The sequence below is a fragment of the Lonchura striata genome, chromosome 5 (assembly GCF_050655825.1).
Source record: "Lonchura striata isolate lonStrDom1 chromosome 5, ASM5065582v1, whole genome shotgun sequence".
NCBI lineage: Eukaryota > Metazoa > Chordata > Aves > Passeriformes > Estrildidae > Lonchura > Lonchura striata.
This window is the reverse complement of record NC_140707.1, coordinates 21,281,531-21,301,917: the sequence shown is the minus strand read 5'-3', so window position 1 is coordinate 21,301,917 and position 20,387 is coordinate 21,281,531. Positions and strand designations below refer to the sequence as shown.

Here is a 20,387-nt window from a genome sequence, read left to right as displayed (position 1 = left end):
GCTGTCAGGCCAGGACAATTTCCATCACATATCTACAGCAGAAACTGTTCAGATGATATCCAGCAGCACAGCCCCCTGTGTTTTCCCTGTTAGCTCTGCTGCTCTCCAGAGGAGCTAAAGCACAGCCTGCATGATCTCTGTAAATGTATTTCTTTTAAATGAGAATTATGGGGAAAAGCTGTGGTTGGGAAGACAGAGGGATAGGCAGGGAAAGCAATACCATAGCTGTTGCTGCTGCTAGCCTAGATGTGCTTTAGTGGGTAGCAGAGCTTGCAGCTCCCCTCTGCTGGGGCCCCCCCAAGAGCACAGGCCACAGCAAAAGCTTATTTTATTAGTTTGGTATAAAGATTAACCCTCTATTCCTCAAAAAAGCTCTCCCATCCCTTTCCCAAGGCATCTGCTGTAGAAGGAAGTGAGATTTGAATAACACAACCCTGCAGAGGATTTATGAATCTGTCCCTGCCCCTGTCCCAAGATTTGTTAGATATTGATTCATTTTACCTTCAATTCCAAGGTGCTGAGCAGCCTGGAAAGTGAATATATTATTTATTATGTGTATTAAAACCAGACCTCTCCAGTGCTGAAGGACAGGTTTAAAAATCTCTAGGTTCCTTCCACCTTAGAATGCCTATTTTTAACAATCTGAATCTCACACCATCCTGTCAAGGCTCTGACACTCCCTAGAAAAGTTTCTCTGTCAGGAATGGATCTTAACAGTGATCCAAGAATCATTTTGTGACAAAACATAAATGTCTGGTCACATAACTAAATTCTTACATCCGTGGACAGCAAAGCACTGAGTATTTCCTGTATGAAGTGCATGTCAAGGTTCACTTCCACAGCATTTTCAGATGCAGCTCAACAAAATATTCCTGACAAAGCACCTCTGTCCACCTTATATCCAGAGATTTAGGCTGAAAATTAAACCCTGGGACACTTCCTGAGTGACAGCCACCCACTGAGGCTGAATAAATACGAAGCTTTGGAGGAAGGTGCTCTCACCAGGATTTCAGAAGCTCTTTATGGCTCTTAGTGACTTCTATAAACTCTTGGTGACCTACCTGGCAATTCAGAAACTGAACTGTCTTCAATCTGTGCATTTTAAAATTCTGTGTTAGTCTACTGTCACCTGATACAGACAGGAGTCAACTATAGCAAAAAAATACACACAGTTGAAGGTGAATTTTGTTAAAACTGCTGGGAGCTGCCTACATGGCAACAGTTTAATTAACTGTTCAATCACGTTTCCAACAGCCCATTTCCATTTGTGATTCCACTTGTGATTCACTGGCAGGATGCTGTGCAATTTCCTTTAAAAAGCTGGATAAGCCCCGATTTGCTGGATACAAGATGCACTGAGATCACTCACAAACACATCGCTCAGCTGCCCAGAGTTGGAGTGCGAGGACAGGCTTGGCCAAAATAACAGCCTTCAGAGGGAACTAAACCCCAAAGAAGTCAGCTTTTTCTGCCTGCTTCATTCACAGATGTCACAACAAGCTCTGATTTGTTAACTTGTCCCCAGGGTGATGGATGGTGACAACTCTGAGAAAATGACCTGATGGGAGCAGTCAGTCAGCACAGCAAGGCCTCAGGCCTGCACCCAAATAACTCCAGAAGCAGCCAGAATAGTAAAGCTGCAAATAGGAAAGGAATTCTGCAATGCAACACACATGAGATTTAAGGAGGTTTTAGGAATCAGCACCTAAATGCTGCTCGTGCACAGATGACTTTAACCCCTTTAAGCATTCATGATAGCAAACACTCAATGTGGTTGGTGTCAAGTTCCCAAAATGGAAGGTATTAATCCCATTGGAAGGTCACAGCAGGAAGTTTCACCTTCCAATGGCAATATGCTAAATTCTAACTGTTTAATGGCACTCAGGGCTTTTTGGTAAGAACAAAGTTGTTCCCTCATTGTCCATTTTGGTGGGTTTGGGTTGACTTTCTGTGTGCAGGAGTGGCTGCACACCCCTTGCCACCCTGCCTAGTGGGGGGGATAAACGTCTGCCTTGCAAAGCTGAGAGTCAACAGCTCATGAACACCATGAATCAGGATGATCACAAAAGAGAATAAACACTTCTTCTTCCATATGCCCTCTGACTGATCGTGTCCAAGCCCAGTCCAGCAGCATCTGTTCCCAGAGCAGGCAGAGGGGACTCCACAAGTGACGATGCTGGAATGGCAGGCAGGAAGAAGCTGAGTTGTGCGCTCCAGCCTCACAGTCAAGGCCTCGTGGTGGTCACGGTGCTGCCTCTGCACTGGCGGCGTTACTTGAAGGTGGCGTTGAAGGCCCTGCCGATGACGAGCCTGCGCACCTCGCTGGTGCCCGCCCCGATCTCGTAGAGCTTGGCATCGCGCAGGAAGCGCCCCATGGGGTAGTCATTGATGTAACCGTTCCCACCTGCCACACAAAAAAAGCCTCAAGTCATTCCTCATCCCTGATTTCAGGACTGAGGGTGGGACAGCAGAGGGAAATGCTCTTGCATTGTGCTTGGCTCTGTCCACTCACCCAGGCACTGGATCCCATCCAGGGCCACCTGCGTTGCACACTCTGCTGAGTACAGGATCACTCCGGCGCAGTCCTATGGGACAGTCACAAAGGGACAGTCAGGAAAGGCCATCTCCAGTCCCTATGCTGCCCTCATGCTGCCATCACTCTACAGACACCTGCTAAGAACCCTGAACTACTTGATCACAAAGCACAGGGACAGGAGCTCCAGCAGCGTCCCTGTTACTATAGAACACTCACGGAAGATCTGTAAAGGTCGCACAGAAGAAGGAAAAAAATAAAAAGCGCACCAAAGAAGATGGCTCTCTCACAAAAACCCATCAATCCCCCAGGAGGCCAACATGATTTGCTTTGGGATGCAGACATCTCCGCTCCCACTGTTAAACACTCAACATCCTCATCCAATAGAGGTGTGGTGACAGGTGGAGATGACAACACCTCTAACAACTGCTGCAGCCCTTACAACAACCAGGCCATCTGTCTGGGCTCGCAATAAACACCTACTGATGCTGCTAAATCCCTTGCCTTGTTAAAGGAGGTTTGCTTTTAATTTGTGAGTGAAAAAAGGTAAAGTACTTTGCGTGTGAAAAAAAGATCCTTTGGTCTGTGGGTACTCAGTGTACAGAGGCTCCCCCCAGCTGAGGCTCTGGGACTGCAGGAATTGCCCCAGGACACATAGCCCAGGTAGGACTTGAGCTCACCTTGGCGTTGAAGTGTCCCTGGTCACAGGCTTTGGCCACATTGTAGACGTACTGCCGGCAGGCCATGAGCCGTGTGTACATATCTGCCATCTTGCCCTGCATGAGCTGCACAGCCCAAAGGCAAGGGACATTAATTAACACCAGCAAGGGGGACCACCATTCCCCAAAATAGCTCAGAGAAACTAGACATGGAAGGAGATATGGACCCAGCAGACATGACAGAGCTGGAGGTTCTGTTAAGTCACAGACCCCTAGATATCAGTCACAGTCCCTCACCCACCAACAGTGATCTCAGGGGAGCAGGCTCAGAGGTCTTTCCACCTTCTCACCACATCACAGAATCCCAGGATTCCTTAAGTTGGAAGGATCTTAAAGTTCATCCAGTTCCATCTCCATGCCCTGAGCAAGAAGCTTCCACTACCCCAGGCCACTCATTATCACATCATGCAGCCCCAGCATAAACAGCAGGTGACCTACTCCATGCAAAGCCCCCCGCCACAGCAAAGCTCTCAGTCTTCTCAGTTTTAAAGAGAAAAGAGGACAAAAAGTCTCAATTCCTTTTCTGCCTCACCTGGAAGTGACCAATTTTCTGTCCAAATGCTTCTCTGACATGCAGGTACGGAATTGCGTGGTCAAGAACAGCTTGCATGAGTCTGAGAAGAGGGAAAAGGGAAACAGAAGAACTATTAATTAATAATGATTTAACTTTAGAAACATAACCCAAGGCAAAAAGGTTCTCATAGCTGAAGTGATATCCTGCTGTCTTTCTACAGTTCCACTCAAACCAGGCCAAGAATAAAATCCAAAGGTCCCATATTTCTCCTCAGTGCTCATTTGGGACATCCTGTGGGGGAAGGCCAAACCTTTTAATTCAGGGGACTGAGACTTGAAGAGCTTTCTCACAACCACAGCCAGGACAGTTTGTGCTCCTCTTACCTCCAGAGCTCCTCCAATCAAGGAGTACCAGGCAATACCATATAAAACAGCATAGGTAAGAACAAGGAAGGGAAAAAATCCTTCTCCTGCTTTGTGGAAGTGGCTCTTGCCACAAGAGGATTAGCCCAGAGAGACCACTCGGGAGGACAAAAGGACTGTGGGGTGCCAGTAATTACTGGGGAGCTTAAGGATTGAATAAATGAAGAACAAACTAGTTTGTGAGTCTCTAGATAGTGTATTAGATTCTAAGGAATTGATAACACAAATGAACTGGTTATTCCCTGAGTAATAACACAGGGGGATACACAAGCCAGCAACTGGGGACTGAAGCAGATTTATATCTCTTGAAATTTTTTTATCAAGACAGATAATTTCCAAAGCCTGCTCTGGAGGATCAGTGGACACTGGCAGGCAGACTTGCAAACATTCTTTCTGGCATTGCTTCTCTCATTCCTTGCCTGTCACAGGGGACTTCACAGAGATGCTTTCAAATTGGAAAACCACTGCATGAGGAGCTGAGAGCTCAAGGATGGGGCTGAGCACATTTGAGTGAGCAGCGGCTGCTGAGAGGGCCCTGAGCACCTTCAGGAGAGCCCAGTCAAGCAGCTGTGCTGGAGTTCTATGCTGGTTTTGATTGAGACATCCAGCAGCCTTGAGGTCTCATCACACCTTGCTTTCTTCCCACATCTGACCCAGCCTCTTCTCTTCTGCTGCCCCAGTAACCCAGTTCTCCATCCAGGATCCATCCTGCCAAGAGCTGCAGGCCCCAGGGGATCCCCACCAGGCTTGGTGATCACCAAGGACCCTTCTGGCTTTACAACCTACAAAAGATGACAAACCCTTACCCCAGGGGGCCCCCGGACAGCACAAGCCTCTCCAGGTCCAATCCACTCATCAGAACATAGACTCCTTTGCTCAGTGTCCCCAAGACATTTTCAGCTGCAAAGAGCAATGAAAAAGTGATTTATTTATGTGCAAAACTCAGATAAGCTGCTCACTGAGGGCCTGTGTTCACTGGGGCTGGGGGAGGGGCAGTGGAAGGTGTCCCTGCCCACAGCAGGGGATGGGACTGGACGAGCTTAAGGTTCCTTCCAGCCCAAACCATCCTGGGATTCTATGAAAAATGACTGAATAGCCTGAAAAATTTCCTGGAAAAAACTGTTTCAGCTTCCAAAGCCAAGGATCAGAAGGAGCATTAATGGCCAGAGTGCCAAGTGCATTAACTTCCAACACTGCAGCGATGTGCTTCTCCATGTCAACATCCTCTTTCCAGGAGTACATGCTGTTCCCTGTGGATGACTCCTGGGACATGATCAGAGCACCAGGGCACTGACCTTTATGATTTCAGGGTGGAGGGATCCAACACAGTTAGAAATGTTAGGTTTCAGCTGAAACTCTTCCACTTTAGCTTTTGAAGGTGTATATGGGGAGCAGGAGAGCTCCTTGCTCTGCAAATGTGCAGTCAGGATTTTTATGGTAAGACATCTTCTCCATTTGCTGTAGAAAGGCTGGAATTTTTCTATCAACAAAAATTGCCACTGGAATAACAAATACTGTTATTACAGAAGCCTCTGTTGTACTAACTACCAGGGGAAAGGATGTCCATTTTCCTGGCCCTAAAAGAACTCAGAAATGTTACAAAAGCCTGTTGGAAAGTCTCCAGTGAAAAAACCTTTAGGGCAAAGTAGCTCACTTCCATACAAGACAGGAGCTCTAATGGAAACAAGTTGCTTGGGAAACTTCAGCAAGGCTTTGTAGAAGGAAGTGGTTAAGAACTAGGTCCATGAGGGTAAAAGAGCAGTGACCTGACAAACTATATGCTCCCTCCCTGAAATCCAGCAGATTGCACTTTTCCAGTTCCATCAGCTCCCTCAGAGGCTGCCAGAGAGGAGATAAGCATCTGCAAAGCCCTCCAAGTCACGGGCTGAACATGTGTGTAATTAGTGATCCAATTTATCTGATCAAGAACGCAGGAAAGCACCATGATTTGAACCCAACTCACCGGGGACCTTGCAGTCTTCAAAGATCAATTCACAGGTATTAGACCCTCTCATTCCCAGCTTATCCAGCTTCTGGGCTGTCCTGAAACCTGGCATTCCCTGCAAAGTCAAGGAAGTAACAATACATTTCACATCTCAGTTCCAACAGACCAAAAAAAATTATGAGAGATCTGTGAAATTCCCCTGACCACAGGAACATGTGTAGGGTGCCAGAAGGGAGATAAAGTGACCTAAGAACACGACCAGATCTGAGTGCAAGTGCAGAGAAAGCAAATGGACAGAGAAACACACACATATGACTCCGTGCACCCATTTTCTAATCCACATAAAACAGCAAATAAATAAATAATTTGGACAGCTGCCAACACAGGCTTTCCTACAGTAATGGTTGGAAGCTCTTCGAGGAACTTAACTGTTCTAATCATGAAGTTACGTCAATCAGAAGGTTTACTGATTCTGGTTTATTACAGGTTTCTTTCCTGCCTGAAAGGCAGAAAGTAGTTTGTCTTTGAGGAAGAGGCTGGCAGTTATGGAAGGAAAACCAGCTGACTTCCAACTGAGGCACTTAAGATGAAGGATTCTGCTTTAAAACCCTGTGGGAATGACAAAACCCACCCTCTCCACGATGAAGGCGGTTATGCCTTGGGAGGCCGGGACAGCGTTCATGTCAGTTTTAGCGTAGACGATGAGAACATCCGCATCCGGCCCGTTGGTGATCCAGAATTTGTTCCCATTCAATACAAAAAAGTCTCCTGGAAGCCAAGAGATTAAATCTGTTAGCTCACGACAGCAACACTGCTATTCCCTGCACTCCATTTATTCCCTAATAGGCTTCCCAGAACCACTTAGGTTGGAAAAAACCTCCAACCTTTGGCCCATCCACACCTTGTGAACCAGCCCAGAGCACTGAGTGCCACTGCCAAACATTCTTTGAACATCTCCAGGGATGTGGCCTTCAGCACCTCCCTGGGCAGCACAGGACAGGCTTTACCTTTCCTGTCTGCTTTCAGCTTCATGGACACAACATCAGAGCCAGCATTTGGCTCGCTCATGGCTAAGGCTCCAATGTGCTCCCCGCTGATTAGCTGGAAGAAAGGAGAAATATTAGCAAAAGATGAAGACCAGCAGCACTGTTTGCACTCCCTCTTTAGCCCCCCTGCCCGTTTTCCTGCACTGAACCTCCACAGTGGCTGCTCTCTGCAAGAACTCAAATGAGAGCTGCTGCTCCTGGCATAGCCTGAGCCAGGAGCTCTCTTGCACTGTGCAAATGAACAGAACCAAATCCTGGAGGGATGAGAAGGGTGACTCAGCTCTGTCTGACACAGCCCTGCTTGCACAACACACGAGGAAAGTGCCAAGGAACCATGCAGGCAGCCATATGCTTGTCCCCAGCTCCTGCCTGGGCTTTCTGCTGCCCTTTTACACAAACAGGAGCTGGTGAACACAAAAGGCCAACGAGGGGGTGAAAAGGGATGGGAAAGTTCTCTGCAATGTTCTCCTAGCCCAGTCCCCCCACCCTCACCCCAAAACAGCAGATGGACCCTCCTCCTGTGCCTGCTCACACCAGGCTCTGGCAGAGCTGTTGATTCTGCTTCACTGTTATTTCATCCTGCCCTTTTCTCCTTGCCTTTTTTTTCCCTCCCTGTGTACTTTCATCCATCTTCTCCTCCTTTTGATCTCTACTTTTTTTTTTAAAAGAAGACTCTATGCTTAAGATATGTTCAACCACTTCAATCCATCAATCCATTGCTACAGAAGTCTCAATGAAGTGCTCAAATCTAGTTAAGCATGTTTAAGTACTCTGTCAGGAGCCAAAACAAGTCAGAGCTGAAGTGACTTCACATCTCATTGAAAGGCAGAGAATGAAGCATGAAAATACACCTGAGGAAGGAGGACAATTTGGGGTTATACATTTGCAGGCTCCACAGTGTTTAAATCAAGTTTCTTGTGCTGATAATTTCACTGATAATCTCAGCAGCTGGGATTCAATGTGCTCACTGTTTTTATATGCATTTAAAAACGGAAATCTAATTAATGCACTTCTGAGTTGCAACATCAATGCCCCAAGTGATGATGAAGTTTCACATGTAGTTAATTAACAGCCAAATTTGGGCAGTGAGAAATGGAGAATATAAAATAGGAAAACAGTGACTTTCATTTAGAGATCTCAGAGTGATTTGGGAATTGGAAAGAATATTCTCCAGTGTCACCTCAAAGCCTCCCTTAGTAACACAGCTCGAGAGAGCTGCGCTGTGTTGCCTACAAAGACATGGGCATGGGATGAGGTCAATATGGATTAATAAAACAAAAACTGAAAAGTCAGAGAAGTGCAAGTTTGGTATGTTCAGTATTCCCTAAGGTTTGGTCACTGAAATTTGCTGGTGTTTAAGATGCCATCCTTGCAGCCAGAACTCAAATGCTTTCAGTGTTGCCCCTCCTCCAGCCACATACCTTGGGCAGGTACTTGTGCTTCTGGGCCTCGTTGCCGTTGCGCACGAGCTGGTTGATGCACAGGTTGGAGTGGGCCCCGTAACTGAGCCCCACAGATGCTGATGCACGGGAGATCTCCTCCATCACCAGCACATGGTCCAGGTACCCCAGGGCAGATCCACCGTATTCCGCTGGGAAGAGAGGAGAAAGCTCATGTTACCCACCATGTGCACAGGATCCCAAAGCTGGGCTCAGTCTCCAATGAAATCCAAGACACTGAGAATGCTTCTGGATTTGACTCTTGCCATCCCTGAGGCGGGCACTTCTGGCTTTCCCCATCCTCTCTGAATTTCATTTTTCTGATCTTAAAGTCACAGGGATATTTTGTCTTTAGCATAATCCATAATTGACTTGTATAACATAGTTTATATGCAGAACATGCACAAGGACATATCTTGAACATGCTACTGACATTGAGTAATAATGAGTCCTTCTTATTACCCTTAGTATTATCACAAAGATTAAATCACCAAATTGCAACCAACTTAAAGTGAGAACAAAGGAACACAGGCAAGGTTTGTAAAATCAATGTATATTTGCCCCTAAACAAGTGAGAAATTTGCAAACTGCTCAAAAATGTGGCACTAAAGACTTTTCTAAGCCTACAAATGTGCAGGACACCAGAATTTTGATGAGTGGCAACTGAGAAGGACAACGATCCATAAATGTAATTTGTCAATGACAAGCATATAGATTTCAAGAGAGGATGAAGTGAGACAGAGCAGCACTGGGAGCCCAGCTAGGCACATGGAGTTGAACCTAAAATGAATAGTAAAGATTGAAATCACACAGTAGAAGAGGGAGAGAGAAGACAGGTAAAAAGAGAAGGCTGAGAAATGTGTAACAGCCTTGAGGAGCCAACAGCCTACATAAATATACACACATGTACCTCTAAATACATTTATAACACACAGACACCTCCCAACCTAAAATCTTTGTTCTCCAGGTAGGAAGCAAGTGGTTGTACTGCTAAGAGAAGCACTATAACATTACATGAACGTCAAGAAGCAGCTGGGGAGATAAGCTGGGACTTACTTGTCATCATTGTGGAGGCTTCAAGCAAGAGCAACAAGGTAAGAGGAAATCTGCCTGTGCTCAGAGTGACCAAAGGGCACAGCTCCAAGGGGCTGCTGCCCCAGATTCCTCAAATTAACACCATACACAGCCTTTCCTCTCATGTCCCTCATTTTGATTCCTGTCTTTATCTGCAGGGCCCTTTATCCTCTAAAATCTCCGCTCTCTGCTACAAACCCAAGTTTAGGGGTTTGCTATCAGTATCCTAGAAGATGGTCTTAACAATTTCTCATGTATGCCAAAACAAGAGAGTTTTTTATCAATTCCTATATAATGGCTGCGTTTTGTGCTTTTACCTCAAGAAAGGTGAGGTAACTGTGAGCAGTACAAATCCAGGATTGCTTTGCACTGCAAGAGGAACAGGAAAATGATCCTGCCAGACACCTCATCATACAACACAAACCATGGTGTGATTTCAAATGATGCTGTGTTTTCAAAGCTACTCTTTGTATATGACATGCCTGTATTATCATTCAACGGAAACGACATATTTACATTTCTTCACTTTGCACTTTATAAAACAAATGGAAAATTACAAACACCATGGTTATCTTAGTTTTAGGAAGAAAAGAAACACTACTGTTATTCAAAATGTTCCCTTAATAGACTTGATGCACTGGTACCCAAACATGCCATTTAATTGTGTATACCCTCCTAAGATTCCACACAATCTTCACATCCTAAATCCCACTCTCCTCCAACAAAACCCACATCAATAAAGAAAAATGCAGCTCCACGATCCAAAATAAAGTGAAAAATCCTGGGTGTAGGAGAGTTTGAGAGGTAAACCTTTGAGGAAATTAAGAAGGACAGGACTCATGAGGGGATGGCTTATTTATAGTGTGGGAAACTGCTGTAAGCCTCAGGCACAACATCAAAGAAGAAAGAAGGTAAGAGTGAGGAAAAACAGGAGCAGCAGTAAATGGGGAAGAGGAGAGAGAGAAAGCAGAAATGCAGTCTTTCAGCACTGAAAGCGAGGCAGAGGCATTATTCTGACACATTGCTATTCAGCTGGATTCTGCAGAGCCTTTGCACAGCCACATCTAGAAAACAGACTTTCCATGGGGAAAGAAAGGCCCCATCAGCCGCTTTTCTCCACTAAGGGCTTCTCCTCATTACCCTGCCTTGGTGCATTCAGCGCAATCACACTCATCTGTAACACTCATCACAACACTTTTCACTAACCTGCACAAGACTGAATAAGATTTCCCCTGATTTTTTTCCGACTGGTTGGCCGTGGTCACTCCCCATTAGTTATCACAGCTTTTCAGGGCATTATTTTGGACCCTTTAACTTCTCCCATTAGATATGGATGTTTGTTCTGGGATACTTTTATCTCTCACTCTCCTTCAAAACTTGCTTCATATTAGAAAGGCACAAATACGTTTGAGCTACATATGTTACATCTGGAGAAACCATTTCTGAGCAGTGCTTTTAAACTGTGAAAGGCATTTTGTCTAACAATGAAAAAGGATTCTAAGTTAGAGAAGAAGAAAAACAGTTGGAAAGGAGTTTTTTAAACTACAAAGATAGGACAAAATTGATGCCACATCACGGACAAGGCAGTTGTGAACTAGAGAGTTTAAGTAGTCTCTCGTTTGAAGAATCACCCATCAGAAGGTGAAAGATTGGAAGAGACTTACCAGGGGCTGTGACTCCCAGAACTCCCAGTTCTCCAAGTTTCTTCCAAAAGTCCTACAAATACAGAACAAGCAATCAGCCCAAACTGGCAGTCTGGGCATCAGCACAACAAGTTTCCCCAGGTAGTTCACTGGACACAATCCATTTATCTGTGAGGTATCACAAGAATGAAGCAAATATAAACCTAATACCTGTTCCTGCCGCACAGCAGCTCCATCCTCAGAACTGAGAAACCACACAGATTTAAGAACACCAGTTATGCTACACACAGAAGAGGTTTGTGGAATTCAGTGAAAATTCACATACCTAAATTTAATTCTGGAAGGATACCTCCTAAGATTTAACTCTTTGCCCACTCCAATGAAATTTTTTGTATAAGAGTATAAACTATACATTACCAAAACCCTGGAGATATGAAGCTATGAGATGGCACTTTAAAATTCTTCCAGTAAAACAGGAGCTGGCAACTAAAGCCAAGAAAGCCTCCTTGGGGGAAATTTAAAAAATGGGAATGTTACAGCTGTGACAAAATGCAGTAGCAAGGATGTTGTCACCAGGGAAGCCCATATGTGTACTGGTGAGGCCATCTCCCTGCTGTTCCTTTCCTCTGTTTTGTGGTGGACACATAGGTGAGTGATGTTCATGTGGCCTTGGTGTCCAGCAATAATCATCAGAGACTTCAAAAAAGTATCATATAATAGCTCTGGAGGACATCTGGAATGCCAGGCTAAATTTATACACTTCACTTCAAAGCTGCGTATACATCCCTGGAAATGTCAACAGCAGAGCTCTAGGAAATACTGGCAGATGTTTAGAGCTTTTTGAGTCTTGTGGAGCTTATAAAAACCAGTAGTCAGATTTGTAATTTCCATCAATCAAAGCACCCTGTGGCACAGGATTTGTTGGGTTTATTACGAAGGCAAGTTTCAGCATTTGTACACAGTATTTGCACAGCAAATCTGAAGAGGAAATTCATGTCCAAGAAAGGGACTGAGCCAAGAGTAGACAAAGCACATGTTGGGGAAGGAGCCAGAACAGACAGGCAGGAATCTCATGATAAGAATCCAAACAAGACCATTATCAATCTTTATTACGAATATTATCGCTGGGTTCTGCTGAAAGGTAACAAATGCTAAAACGGGAAACCAAAAAAAGGTTTTCTCTGTGGCTTTTAAGTTTGCAAAGTTAATGCACATGTTCCTGTGGTGTGGCTTGGGATTGTCTGGACTAATGCAGAGATCAAAGCCCAAAGAGGCTTTCAGAACCACACATGAAATACTTGCCCGCATGCCTTTGAATTCATTTTCCTGGTCAATCTGCTGGGCCTTTGGAGCCAAATGCTCTTGGCAGAACTTTGTCATGGTCTGTCTAAGCTGGGAAAAGAGGGGAGGAAAAACACATCCATTACATCTCAGCAATATATTGTCATATTCTTCCCCTGGATCCTGCCATCATTCCCTCACCAGGCCACTTCAGCATCCCAAACCCAGAAGCACAAGACCATGAGGAAACCCATGGTCCAGGTTACTGGCTGAAATGCCACATAAGAGGGCAATTTCTTCAGTCTTTTAAAAAGGACCTCATGTACTTTAGTCCCTCTCAGCATTTAACCTTAATTGTACCCTGACATGAAGAGAATGTTCCTGAATTGCTGCCTGCACTGAGGTTCAGGCATATTTTTGGGCAGGGAACTTTGGAAGCTGATGAACCAAGTTTATAATGTGCTAACCCCATCCTGTAGCTGCTTACAGCACCATTTAATTGTGTGCAGATGCCTGCAATAAGCAGAGATACTAATCAAAATGTTTTTGTGTATCAAACTAAAACTACATTATCTACCTTACTACCTTTTACAGTGGGGAAATTTGATAAAGCCAGGAATGTTCATTGATCCAAGTGTTAAAAACCCCCAAATTTTTTTCTAAATTTTAAACTCTGAACACTTACATATGTGTATGCTACAGAAGTCTCTACACATATTAATAAAATATATGCAGTTCCTAAATGTTTTTAACAGGAATATTTAAAAACTTGGTCTTGATCTTATGGTAGAGTTTAATAATACTTTTTTTTTTTCTTTTTGGTTCTTTATTCCCACACATTAATTCTGATGAAGCAACAGTTTTAAAGAGTGAAACCCTGAGCTGTTAAAAAAGAACCTGTATAAGGGGCAGGAACAACAAACCAAAATATGCCCACACTCCTCTGTCTTTCTCTGGCCCCCAAACCCTAAGCATCCCCTTTTTTACAATTGAGAAGATATGTTAAATTTCCACAGTCATACACAGCCTGGATTCCAGTACTAGCAAACAAGCTTTCTCCCCATTGCTAGATTTATAAACTTAAAAAGAACCCCAAAAGACATTAGATATCTTTCCACTGTGACAAAACTGACTGCATTACACTTAGCAAAGAGCTTAAAAAAATTAAGACAAGCTTAAAACCATAATAAAAAAAATCTTAATCAATTAGAGATTGAGGATGGAGTCAGGCAGCCCTGATACCCTAAGCCAGTTTATAACAGTTATTTTGCTTTTAATTCATAGTTTCACTAATATTACTGAAGATTATTTCTGATGGAGTTTTTTAGCTTTTCCACCAGACAGATAGGAAAAAGAGGAATATTTTACACCTTCTTTTACATCCGCTGAATATAGAAGTAGAAAGTAAGGTCAGTTTGAGCTGTGTTCATAAGCATGAACACAAACATTGCAAGAAATAATTCTGTAACAACAAAGAACAAGTAAGTTTATTTTGCACATGCATATTCTTGTACCATCACAATTGTCTGGAAAGTGAGGCTGTAGCTCCAGTGTTTTACTGGAAGGAACCTGCGTGGAACAGCCCTGTGAGGACACTGCCCTTCACTCCAAGCCCTGGGGCAGAAGGAAATACATCTGGAATGGTCAGCACTTGGCTTTGTTGCACACAGAAGAACACAGCAAAGCTAAGGATCATAGAACATTCCGAGTTGGAAGGGAACACACAAGGATCAGCAGTCTGTTGGAAACGACGTTAACTTTCCTAACTACAGTTTCATTAGCTGTTTTAATTAATTTTAAGCGTGTCCACTTTTAGTCAGTATTAGTTTCTTTTTCAGAGACACGTATTGATACTGTGATCATTAAATCCCTGAAACCTTAAGTTTGCTACAACTAATCCTGAGAAGCTCCAATAAATAAAGCCTGAGGGAGTTGAAGAATTGACACCTGGGATCTTAAATTTATGGCCCTTCAAATATGTGTTGGAGTAACCAGAAGACACAGACAAGATTGAAGCCTAAAAAGATGAAAACTCTCATTTGGAGGCTTTTTTAGTCCTTTAAAAGGACTAAAGAAAGTGGGCCAGATAAACATGAAGAGCAAGAAATCAATAACCAATAGAGGACAGAATACTAATTAATAAAGAGAATGATGCAACTTAGAACCAATAAACATTAATTTGTTTGCCAAAAACATACAAGTGAAAAAGTTTTGTGTCTTGGGTTGGTGTGAAGGTCAGAACTTTGTCAGCCACACAAACATTTCTTGGGCAAGAATAAAGTAATGTCTTACTCACTAACACTAAAGACAGTGTTAAGAGTCTTATTCTTCCCAGCGTTTTCAGAGGTTTTTGGTAAAAAGTCCAACTCCCAGCTCTGTACAGAAACTCCAACAATCTCACCCTGTGTCTGAGAGCATTGTCCAAACGCTTCTTGAGCTCTGGAAGCCTTGGGGCTGTGATGATTCCCTGGGATGCTGTTTCAGTGCCTGACCACTCTGTGAAGGAAAAAGCCTTTTCCCAATACCTAGCCTAAACCTCCCCTGACCCAGCTCCTGCCCTTCCCTGGGTTGCTGTCACTAGTCATCAGAAGAGAGATGTCCTGCCCCTGCGTGTCCCCATGCAGTGAAGCCGTAACCTGCAATGAGTTCTAAGAATTCCCCAAAATCTTTAAGCGCCCCATTAGGCAGGAGAACAAGCTGGGAGAGCTGCAACACTTATTTTGGGAGAATGTGACGCGGCCCCACTGCGGTGCTCCTTTGACGAGCACGTTTCTGACGATTATCGCCTATCCGCCAGGCCCAGCGCGGAGGCCGGGGCCGTTCCCTTACGCAGCGCGGCGTTCCGTGGCGGAGCCGCGGGCCGGGCCGGGCCGGTCACTCCCGCGGGCCGCGTGTCCGGGGCCGCCGCGCCCCCGCCCCGCGCGCGGGGATTGGGCGGCCCGGCCCGGCCGCGGCCAATGGGCGCCCGCCCGCGCCGCCACACCCCCGCGCGCGGCCCGCCCCGCCCGGCCGTACCTGGCGCTGCTCGGCGCTCAGCCCGTTCACCGTGTCGTCCACCGGCAGCCCCGCGCCGCCGCGCCGCGGCACCGCCAGCGCCCGCCACCGCCGCGCCCCGCCCGCCGCGCGCCCCAGCACCGCCGCCGCCATGGCCGCTCCCCGCCGCAGCCCCGCGCGCAGGCGCGGCCCGGCCCCGGAGCGCCCCGCCCCGCCCCGCCGCCCGCCTCCCGGCGCGGCCGCGACTGAGCGCGCGTCCTTGGAACACCTTTAATGAACTAAAGCCATGAACACCGGAGATCGGAGCAGAGCGGCGAACGCCCGACACAAGGCTGACCGGCCATCGCTGCTGCCTCAGCCCCCCGTCTGTCCCTACCCCACCGGGAAGCAGCGACCAGCTCGGCGTTTGGATCACCAAACGCAGGAGCCAGGCTTGACAAACAGGGACCACTGAACTAGGGGTGAAAGCGGCAAATATCCCAGTCCATCCTCGTGCCTCACATTGCCAGGAGCTTCTCCTGTGCTTCAAGTATGGCTTTCAATTCCTTAATTTGAGCTTGGAAGTAGGACTGCTTCTCCAGGGCATGCTGGTTCTCCTCTTGTGCTGATTCCCATTTGGCCATGGCTGCCTGTGGAGAAGCCAGTGCAACACGATGGTTTTACTAACACCAGAGTAAGGAACAGAAAAGCCAAGTTCTAAAGCACCTGAGCTCTTCCTCCTAAACTAAGTCTGGGATTTCTTTTACCTTGGTTGCTTGTGGAAAATGTAAATCTATCTATGGCCAAAATTTAGGAAGTCTCCTATAACAATTATATTTTAGCTCTTGGGCTTCTTACCAAGAATTGTAGAACTGTAATTTAATTACCATTGTCTGTGTATCAGTAATTATTGAGGTCTCTTGTGTTTGCACACTTCTCAGTTCCCACAGAGATTACCCAGGGTCACTGCTCTGCAACAGTTTCCAAGTTAAATCAAAAACTCTGACTTCCAGAATAACAGCCAGGCTGGTGGATCCTTCTATTTAAAAGGGGAGTCACATTTTCCTTAACAGGTGTGTTTATATTAAAAGAGGAGTACTGCAGGTTTTCATCTGGCTTATGTGGAAGCAAGCAGGATTGGGAGGAGCAAAATAGCCTCCCTCAGGGCCTGGTGCTCACTGCATGGTAGAGTCAGTCTTACCTCAACCATCTCCTTCTCTTCTGCAACTCTGTGACAAAATAGCATCAATTCTTCTGTGACCTTCTTAGTTAGCATCTGGAGAGTCAAAAGGAAAATGGCTCTTAATATGATGCAAATAAATGTGAGTCTCAGCTGTGTCATCATCAGGAGAGAAGGGTAGGGGCACACAGACCCCTCAAAGCTTTTCTTACTGTTGTCTTTTCCCGGCAAGCACGTGTCTCTTCTTCTTCCTCTATGTTGCTACCTGTAAGTAATTCAGGAGGTGCATTAGTGAACCTCTAATATGCACATAACTCTGAGAACAAACAGCTTTTCAAAGAAGCAAGAAATACTAAGTTAGTTTATCCAGGCCAGGGCCTACTATGGGGAGCAGTTCTTGTTCTTAAGCCACAAAAAAACCCTCAAAAACCCCCAAACTCTGGAATTCCATCAGTACTCCCTAACAAAGGAAGCACAGTCCAAATTTCTTATGAATAGTCACAATAGAAGAAGAAAAAAAAAAAAACAAAACATTCTGGAGAAGGAGTACCAGGATGTAAGCAAAGTGCAAACTCCTTACCAGGATTGATGTTTCTGCTTTCTAAAATCGTCATGCAAGTCTCCTGAATTTTCTTGAGCTCCTCAACTTCATGGATCAGCCTCTCATTCTCCTTCTTTAACTCCCTTAACTTAATAGTGCCCTGCCATTAACACAGGTTGTAAGTGAGGCAAGTTCCCAAGGAGATTTTCTTCTCCTTAGTAGTATTGACAATAACAACTTCAACAAGTGCTGCACTTGGCACCAAGAATCACACATTGCCTCCTGTCTCTATCACCACAGCAAATTGGGCTGTTGCAGGTCCTTGCTCCTGCTTCTTGACAGGATTAATACATTTATTACATCCACACACCAGAGCAATTACTAGAAAAATGTGATCATGGACGAATTCCTTTTAGGCAACTCTATATTTTCTTGTGCTCCCTCTCATTTATATAAATAATGTATGCACTGAGGAGCATATAAACATTGCGAAGAAAAGGGAGTCTTATGTCTTTAAGCCACAGCATTATTCCCTACACAATCCAGATATTACGAGGCAATTGGATTAGCTGATCAACCTCCCAAGTTGAATGCAATTCTTCAAGAGGATCAATAAGCATGTGGATTAGGGTGATCTGGCTGATAGTGTCAGAAGCTTTGAGAAATTTTCATAGGAAGTCTCAGAGGCTCTTAAGAAAATCAAGCTGTGAGATGAGAGCAATGATCATCCCACAGATTGAGAACTGGAAAATAAAGTGAGATTTTACAGCTGTAAGTTACCAGCTGGGCTTCCCGCACATGACATGACAGAAGTGGTACCAAGCAGGTCCTAGAGACATCTCTGAGAGCCAGAGAATAATGAAGTGCAATTCTGGCTCTAAACTGGTTCCACAAAAATCAGGTCTGTTTCAAACAGAAGTCCCTCAACAGTCCCAGCTCTCTCTCAGCCTTTCCTCTGGTCCTTTAACCATCTCTGTGGCCTTTTCTTGGACTCTGTCCAGTACACCCATATCTCTTTTGTACCAGGAACTGAGAACCAGACAAAATATTCCTAATTTGGCCTCCCCAGAGCTGAGCAGATGGGAAAACAACTTGCAGAAGAATACAAAGACATTCTGATGAAGACAATAAAACAAGAAAGACAATCCTTAATATGATCCTGTATGGATTAGAATATAGAAATCACTCAATGATTTATTTATTTTTCTCTCCTATCCTTACCTCTGTTTTTGCTAGTTGTTGTTTGAGTGTTTTCACCAACTGATTCTTGTTTTTCAGCTCTGCTTCTAGTTGGTATCTGTTGAGAGAGCTGTGGAGTTAAAAAGCAAAGACTCAGGGACAAAAATACCAGTGTTGTTCACCTCCTAATTTCCCTTTGTCCATTTTTAAGCGTTTGGTTTTGTTTCTGACCAACAGATTTGATTAGCAAACTTGGCAGGAAAGCTGCACATGGGTGAGAGCTCATCACAGGAGAACACCACAGCACAAGGACAACTAACAGAGATGGGAGGCACATACCATTTGGCCACTGTCTTCTTTGAAACCGGTTTCACTCTCTTGTCAGTGTTAGGCAACCTTAAAAGAGAAATAAAAATGCAATTTCCAGAAGCCTACTATGTCCTTGCAGATCACCAAGCCTGTTAGTTTGAAAAAATGTTCAAAATGAGCCATCTTTAGGACATCTGCCAAATAAATCCATCATTATTTTGCTTTGCTTTACCCTTGGTTTGCAGGCTTGAGGACGTTGTCTGCTGGAATGTTTGAGGCAAAGTTAAGACCGGGAACCAAGCTGAGCTCTGGCTCTGATGTTTTGTTGACACATTTTCTCTTTGAAGGAAAATTCATTTGCGATTCTGCGAGAAAAAGACAACTGTGAAAACACCACAGACTAGAAGTAACATCCTTTAAGGTCTCTTAAGCCTTTAATTTGAAGTAAAGCAGTTATATCTAGTTAGAATGGAGACTTTAATGTCGAAGTAACTAAAAGCAGTCGCCAAGTTTTACCAAGGAACAAGGGCCCACAAATAGGTCAGATGTAGACAGTGTTAAAACACAATTACCAGGCTAGCGCTAATGAGAGTTTGAAATGATAATACACAATAAAGAAGACACCGTGCCACAATGTTGTTGTTCAATACTGGAAGCAAAACAAACACAGCCCACACGAAGATCTGTTAAAAGACCTCCATATTTTGCTACACGTGAATAGCTACCAAAATACCACAGAAAACCACCTTTTTATGTAGAGTTTATTTCTCTTAAATCACAACTGTTTAAGTATATAAAGCTTTGTTCACTCACTGGGTTTAGGAAGTTGCTTTTTCTCCCTCAAGTTAAGTATTTTTCAAATGACACACCCATGAGCACATTTACATTAGAGCAACGCGGAGTTTCCACCGATACAGCCCAGCTCCCACGTTTTTAACGCTAATCCTGCGTGCGTCCCGTTTATAAAATACTATAAAGTGCTGTAAGCAGCATTAAAATATTTAGAAAAGAGACTGTGAATGAAGCATCTTTCGCATAAATGGGCCGCTGCTTTCAGCCGGTGGAGGGTACACACAGCAGGCTGAGCGTTACCTAAGTCCTAAACAGGGACAAAACAGTGGAATAAAGCTTCTAATTAGGTTTTGGAACAGCCACCATCTAGCCAGGCAGCGATGGAGCTCCCTAACGCCGGCGCTCCGCTGCACCCCTCGGCCGACCCCCGTCAGCCGTGGCCCCCGGGTGTCCGTCCGTGCCCCGCACTCACCTGCGGAGGGCTCGGGGCGGTGGAGCCGGGAGTGCACGGGGATGCGGGAGAGCCGTGCGTCCATGGCGGCCGCGCTCCCCTCAGGAGTTCAAACCGGACCGCGCCGGGACGGTTGGGCGGGTCTGCGCATGCGCGGGGGCGCGGCGCGGGCAGCGAGCGCTCGGGGCGGGGCGGGGCGGGGCGGCGCGCGCGAGTGGGGACTGAGGGGCGGGGGCGCGCGCGGCGCTTCCGCGCTCGCGCTCCGTCTCCTTCGCGCCGTTTTCTGCCTCGCGCCCCCTCCCTCAGGGCAGCGTTGGTGGCCATCACTGGGGGGCGGCCGCGCGCG

The 20,387-nt window shown here is 45.5% G+C and overlaps 2 protein-coding genes across 2 annotated transcripts; both read right to left on the bottom strand.

Annotated features, from left to right (window-relative positions):
* Positions 1-1,183: 1,183 nt before the first annotated feature.
* On the bottom strand, positions 1,184-15,799 carry IVD (isovaleryl-CoA dehydrogenase). Its single transcript, XM_021556037.3, has 12 exons — positions 15,632-15,799; positions 12,638-12,727; positions 11,357-11,408; positions 8,601-8,770; positions 7,141-7,234; positions 6,765-6,901; positions 6,152-6,248; positions 4,995-5,088; positions 3,785-3,866; positions 3,214-3,318; positions 2,513-2,585; positions 1,184-2,404 (listed from the first exon to the last, which is right to left on the bottom strand). Exons 1-12 carry the CDS (start codon positions 15,761-15,763, stop codon positions 2,271-2,273), a joined length of 1,260 nt encoding a protein of 419 aa, XP_021411712.3. The 5' UTR covers positions 15,764-15,799; the 3' UTR covers positions 1,184-2,270.
* A 67-nt stretch (positions 15,800-15,866) lies between these two features.
* On the bottom strand, positions 15,867-20,162 carry KNSTRN (kinetochore localized astrin (SPAG5) binding protein). The gene is made up of 8 exons (XM_085580070.1): positions 20,063-20,162; positions 19,031-19,163; positions 18,829-18,885; positions 18,532-18,619; positions 17,350-17,470; positions 16,982-17,034; positions 16,791-16,865; positions 15,867-16,239 (listed from the first exon to the last, which is right to left on the bottom strand). The coding sequence occupies exons 1-8, from the start codon at positions 20,124-20,126 to the stop codon at positions 16,108-16,110; spliced, it is 723 nt and encodes a 240-aa protein (XP_085436196.1). The 5' UTR covers positions 20,127-20,162; the 3' UTR covers positions 15,867-16,107.
* Between the last annotated feature and the right edge of the window lie 225 nt (positions 20,163-20,387).

Coding starts and splice junctions, on each gene's coding strand:
- KNSTRN (XM_085580070.1), bottom strand. CDS start 20,126: ATGGACGCACGGCTCTCCCGCATCCCCGTGCACTCCCGGCTCCACCGC. Junction 19,164..20,062: donor CCGCCCCGAGCCCTCCGCAG/GTGAGTGCGGGG, acceptor TTTTTCTCGCAG/AATCGCAAATGAATTTTCCT. Junction 17,035..17,349: donor AAGCAGAAACATCAATCCTG/GTAAGGAGTTTG, acceptor AATTACTTACAG/GTAGCAACATAGAGGAAGAA.
- IVD (XM_021556037.3), bottom strand. CDS start 15,763: ATGGCGGCGGCGGTGCTGGGGCGCGCGGCGGGCGGGGCGCGGCGGTGG. Junction 3,319..3,784: donor AGAAAATTGGTCACTTCCAG/GTGAGGCAGAAA, acceptor TGGGCTGTGCAG/CTCATGCAGGGCAAGATGGC. Junction 2,586..3,213: donor AGGGACACTTCAACGCCAAG/GTGAGCTCAAGT, acceptor ACTGTCCCATAG/GACTGCGCCGGAGTGATCCT.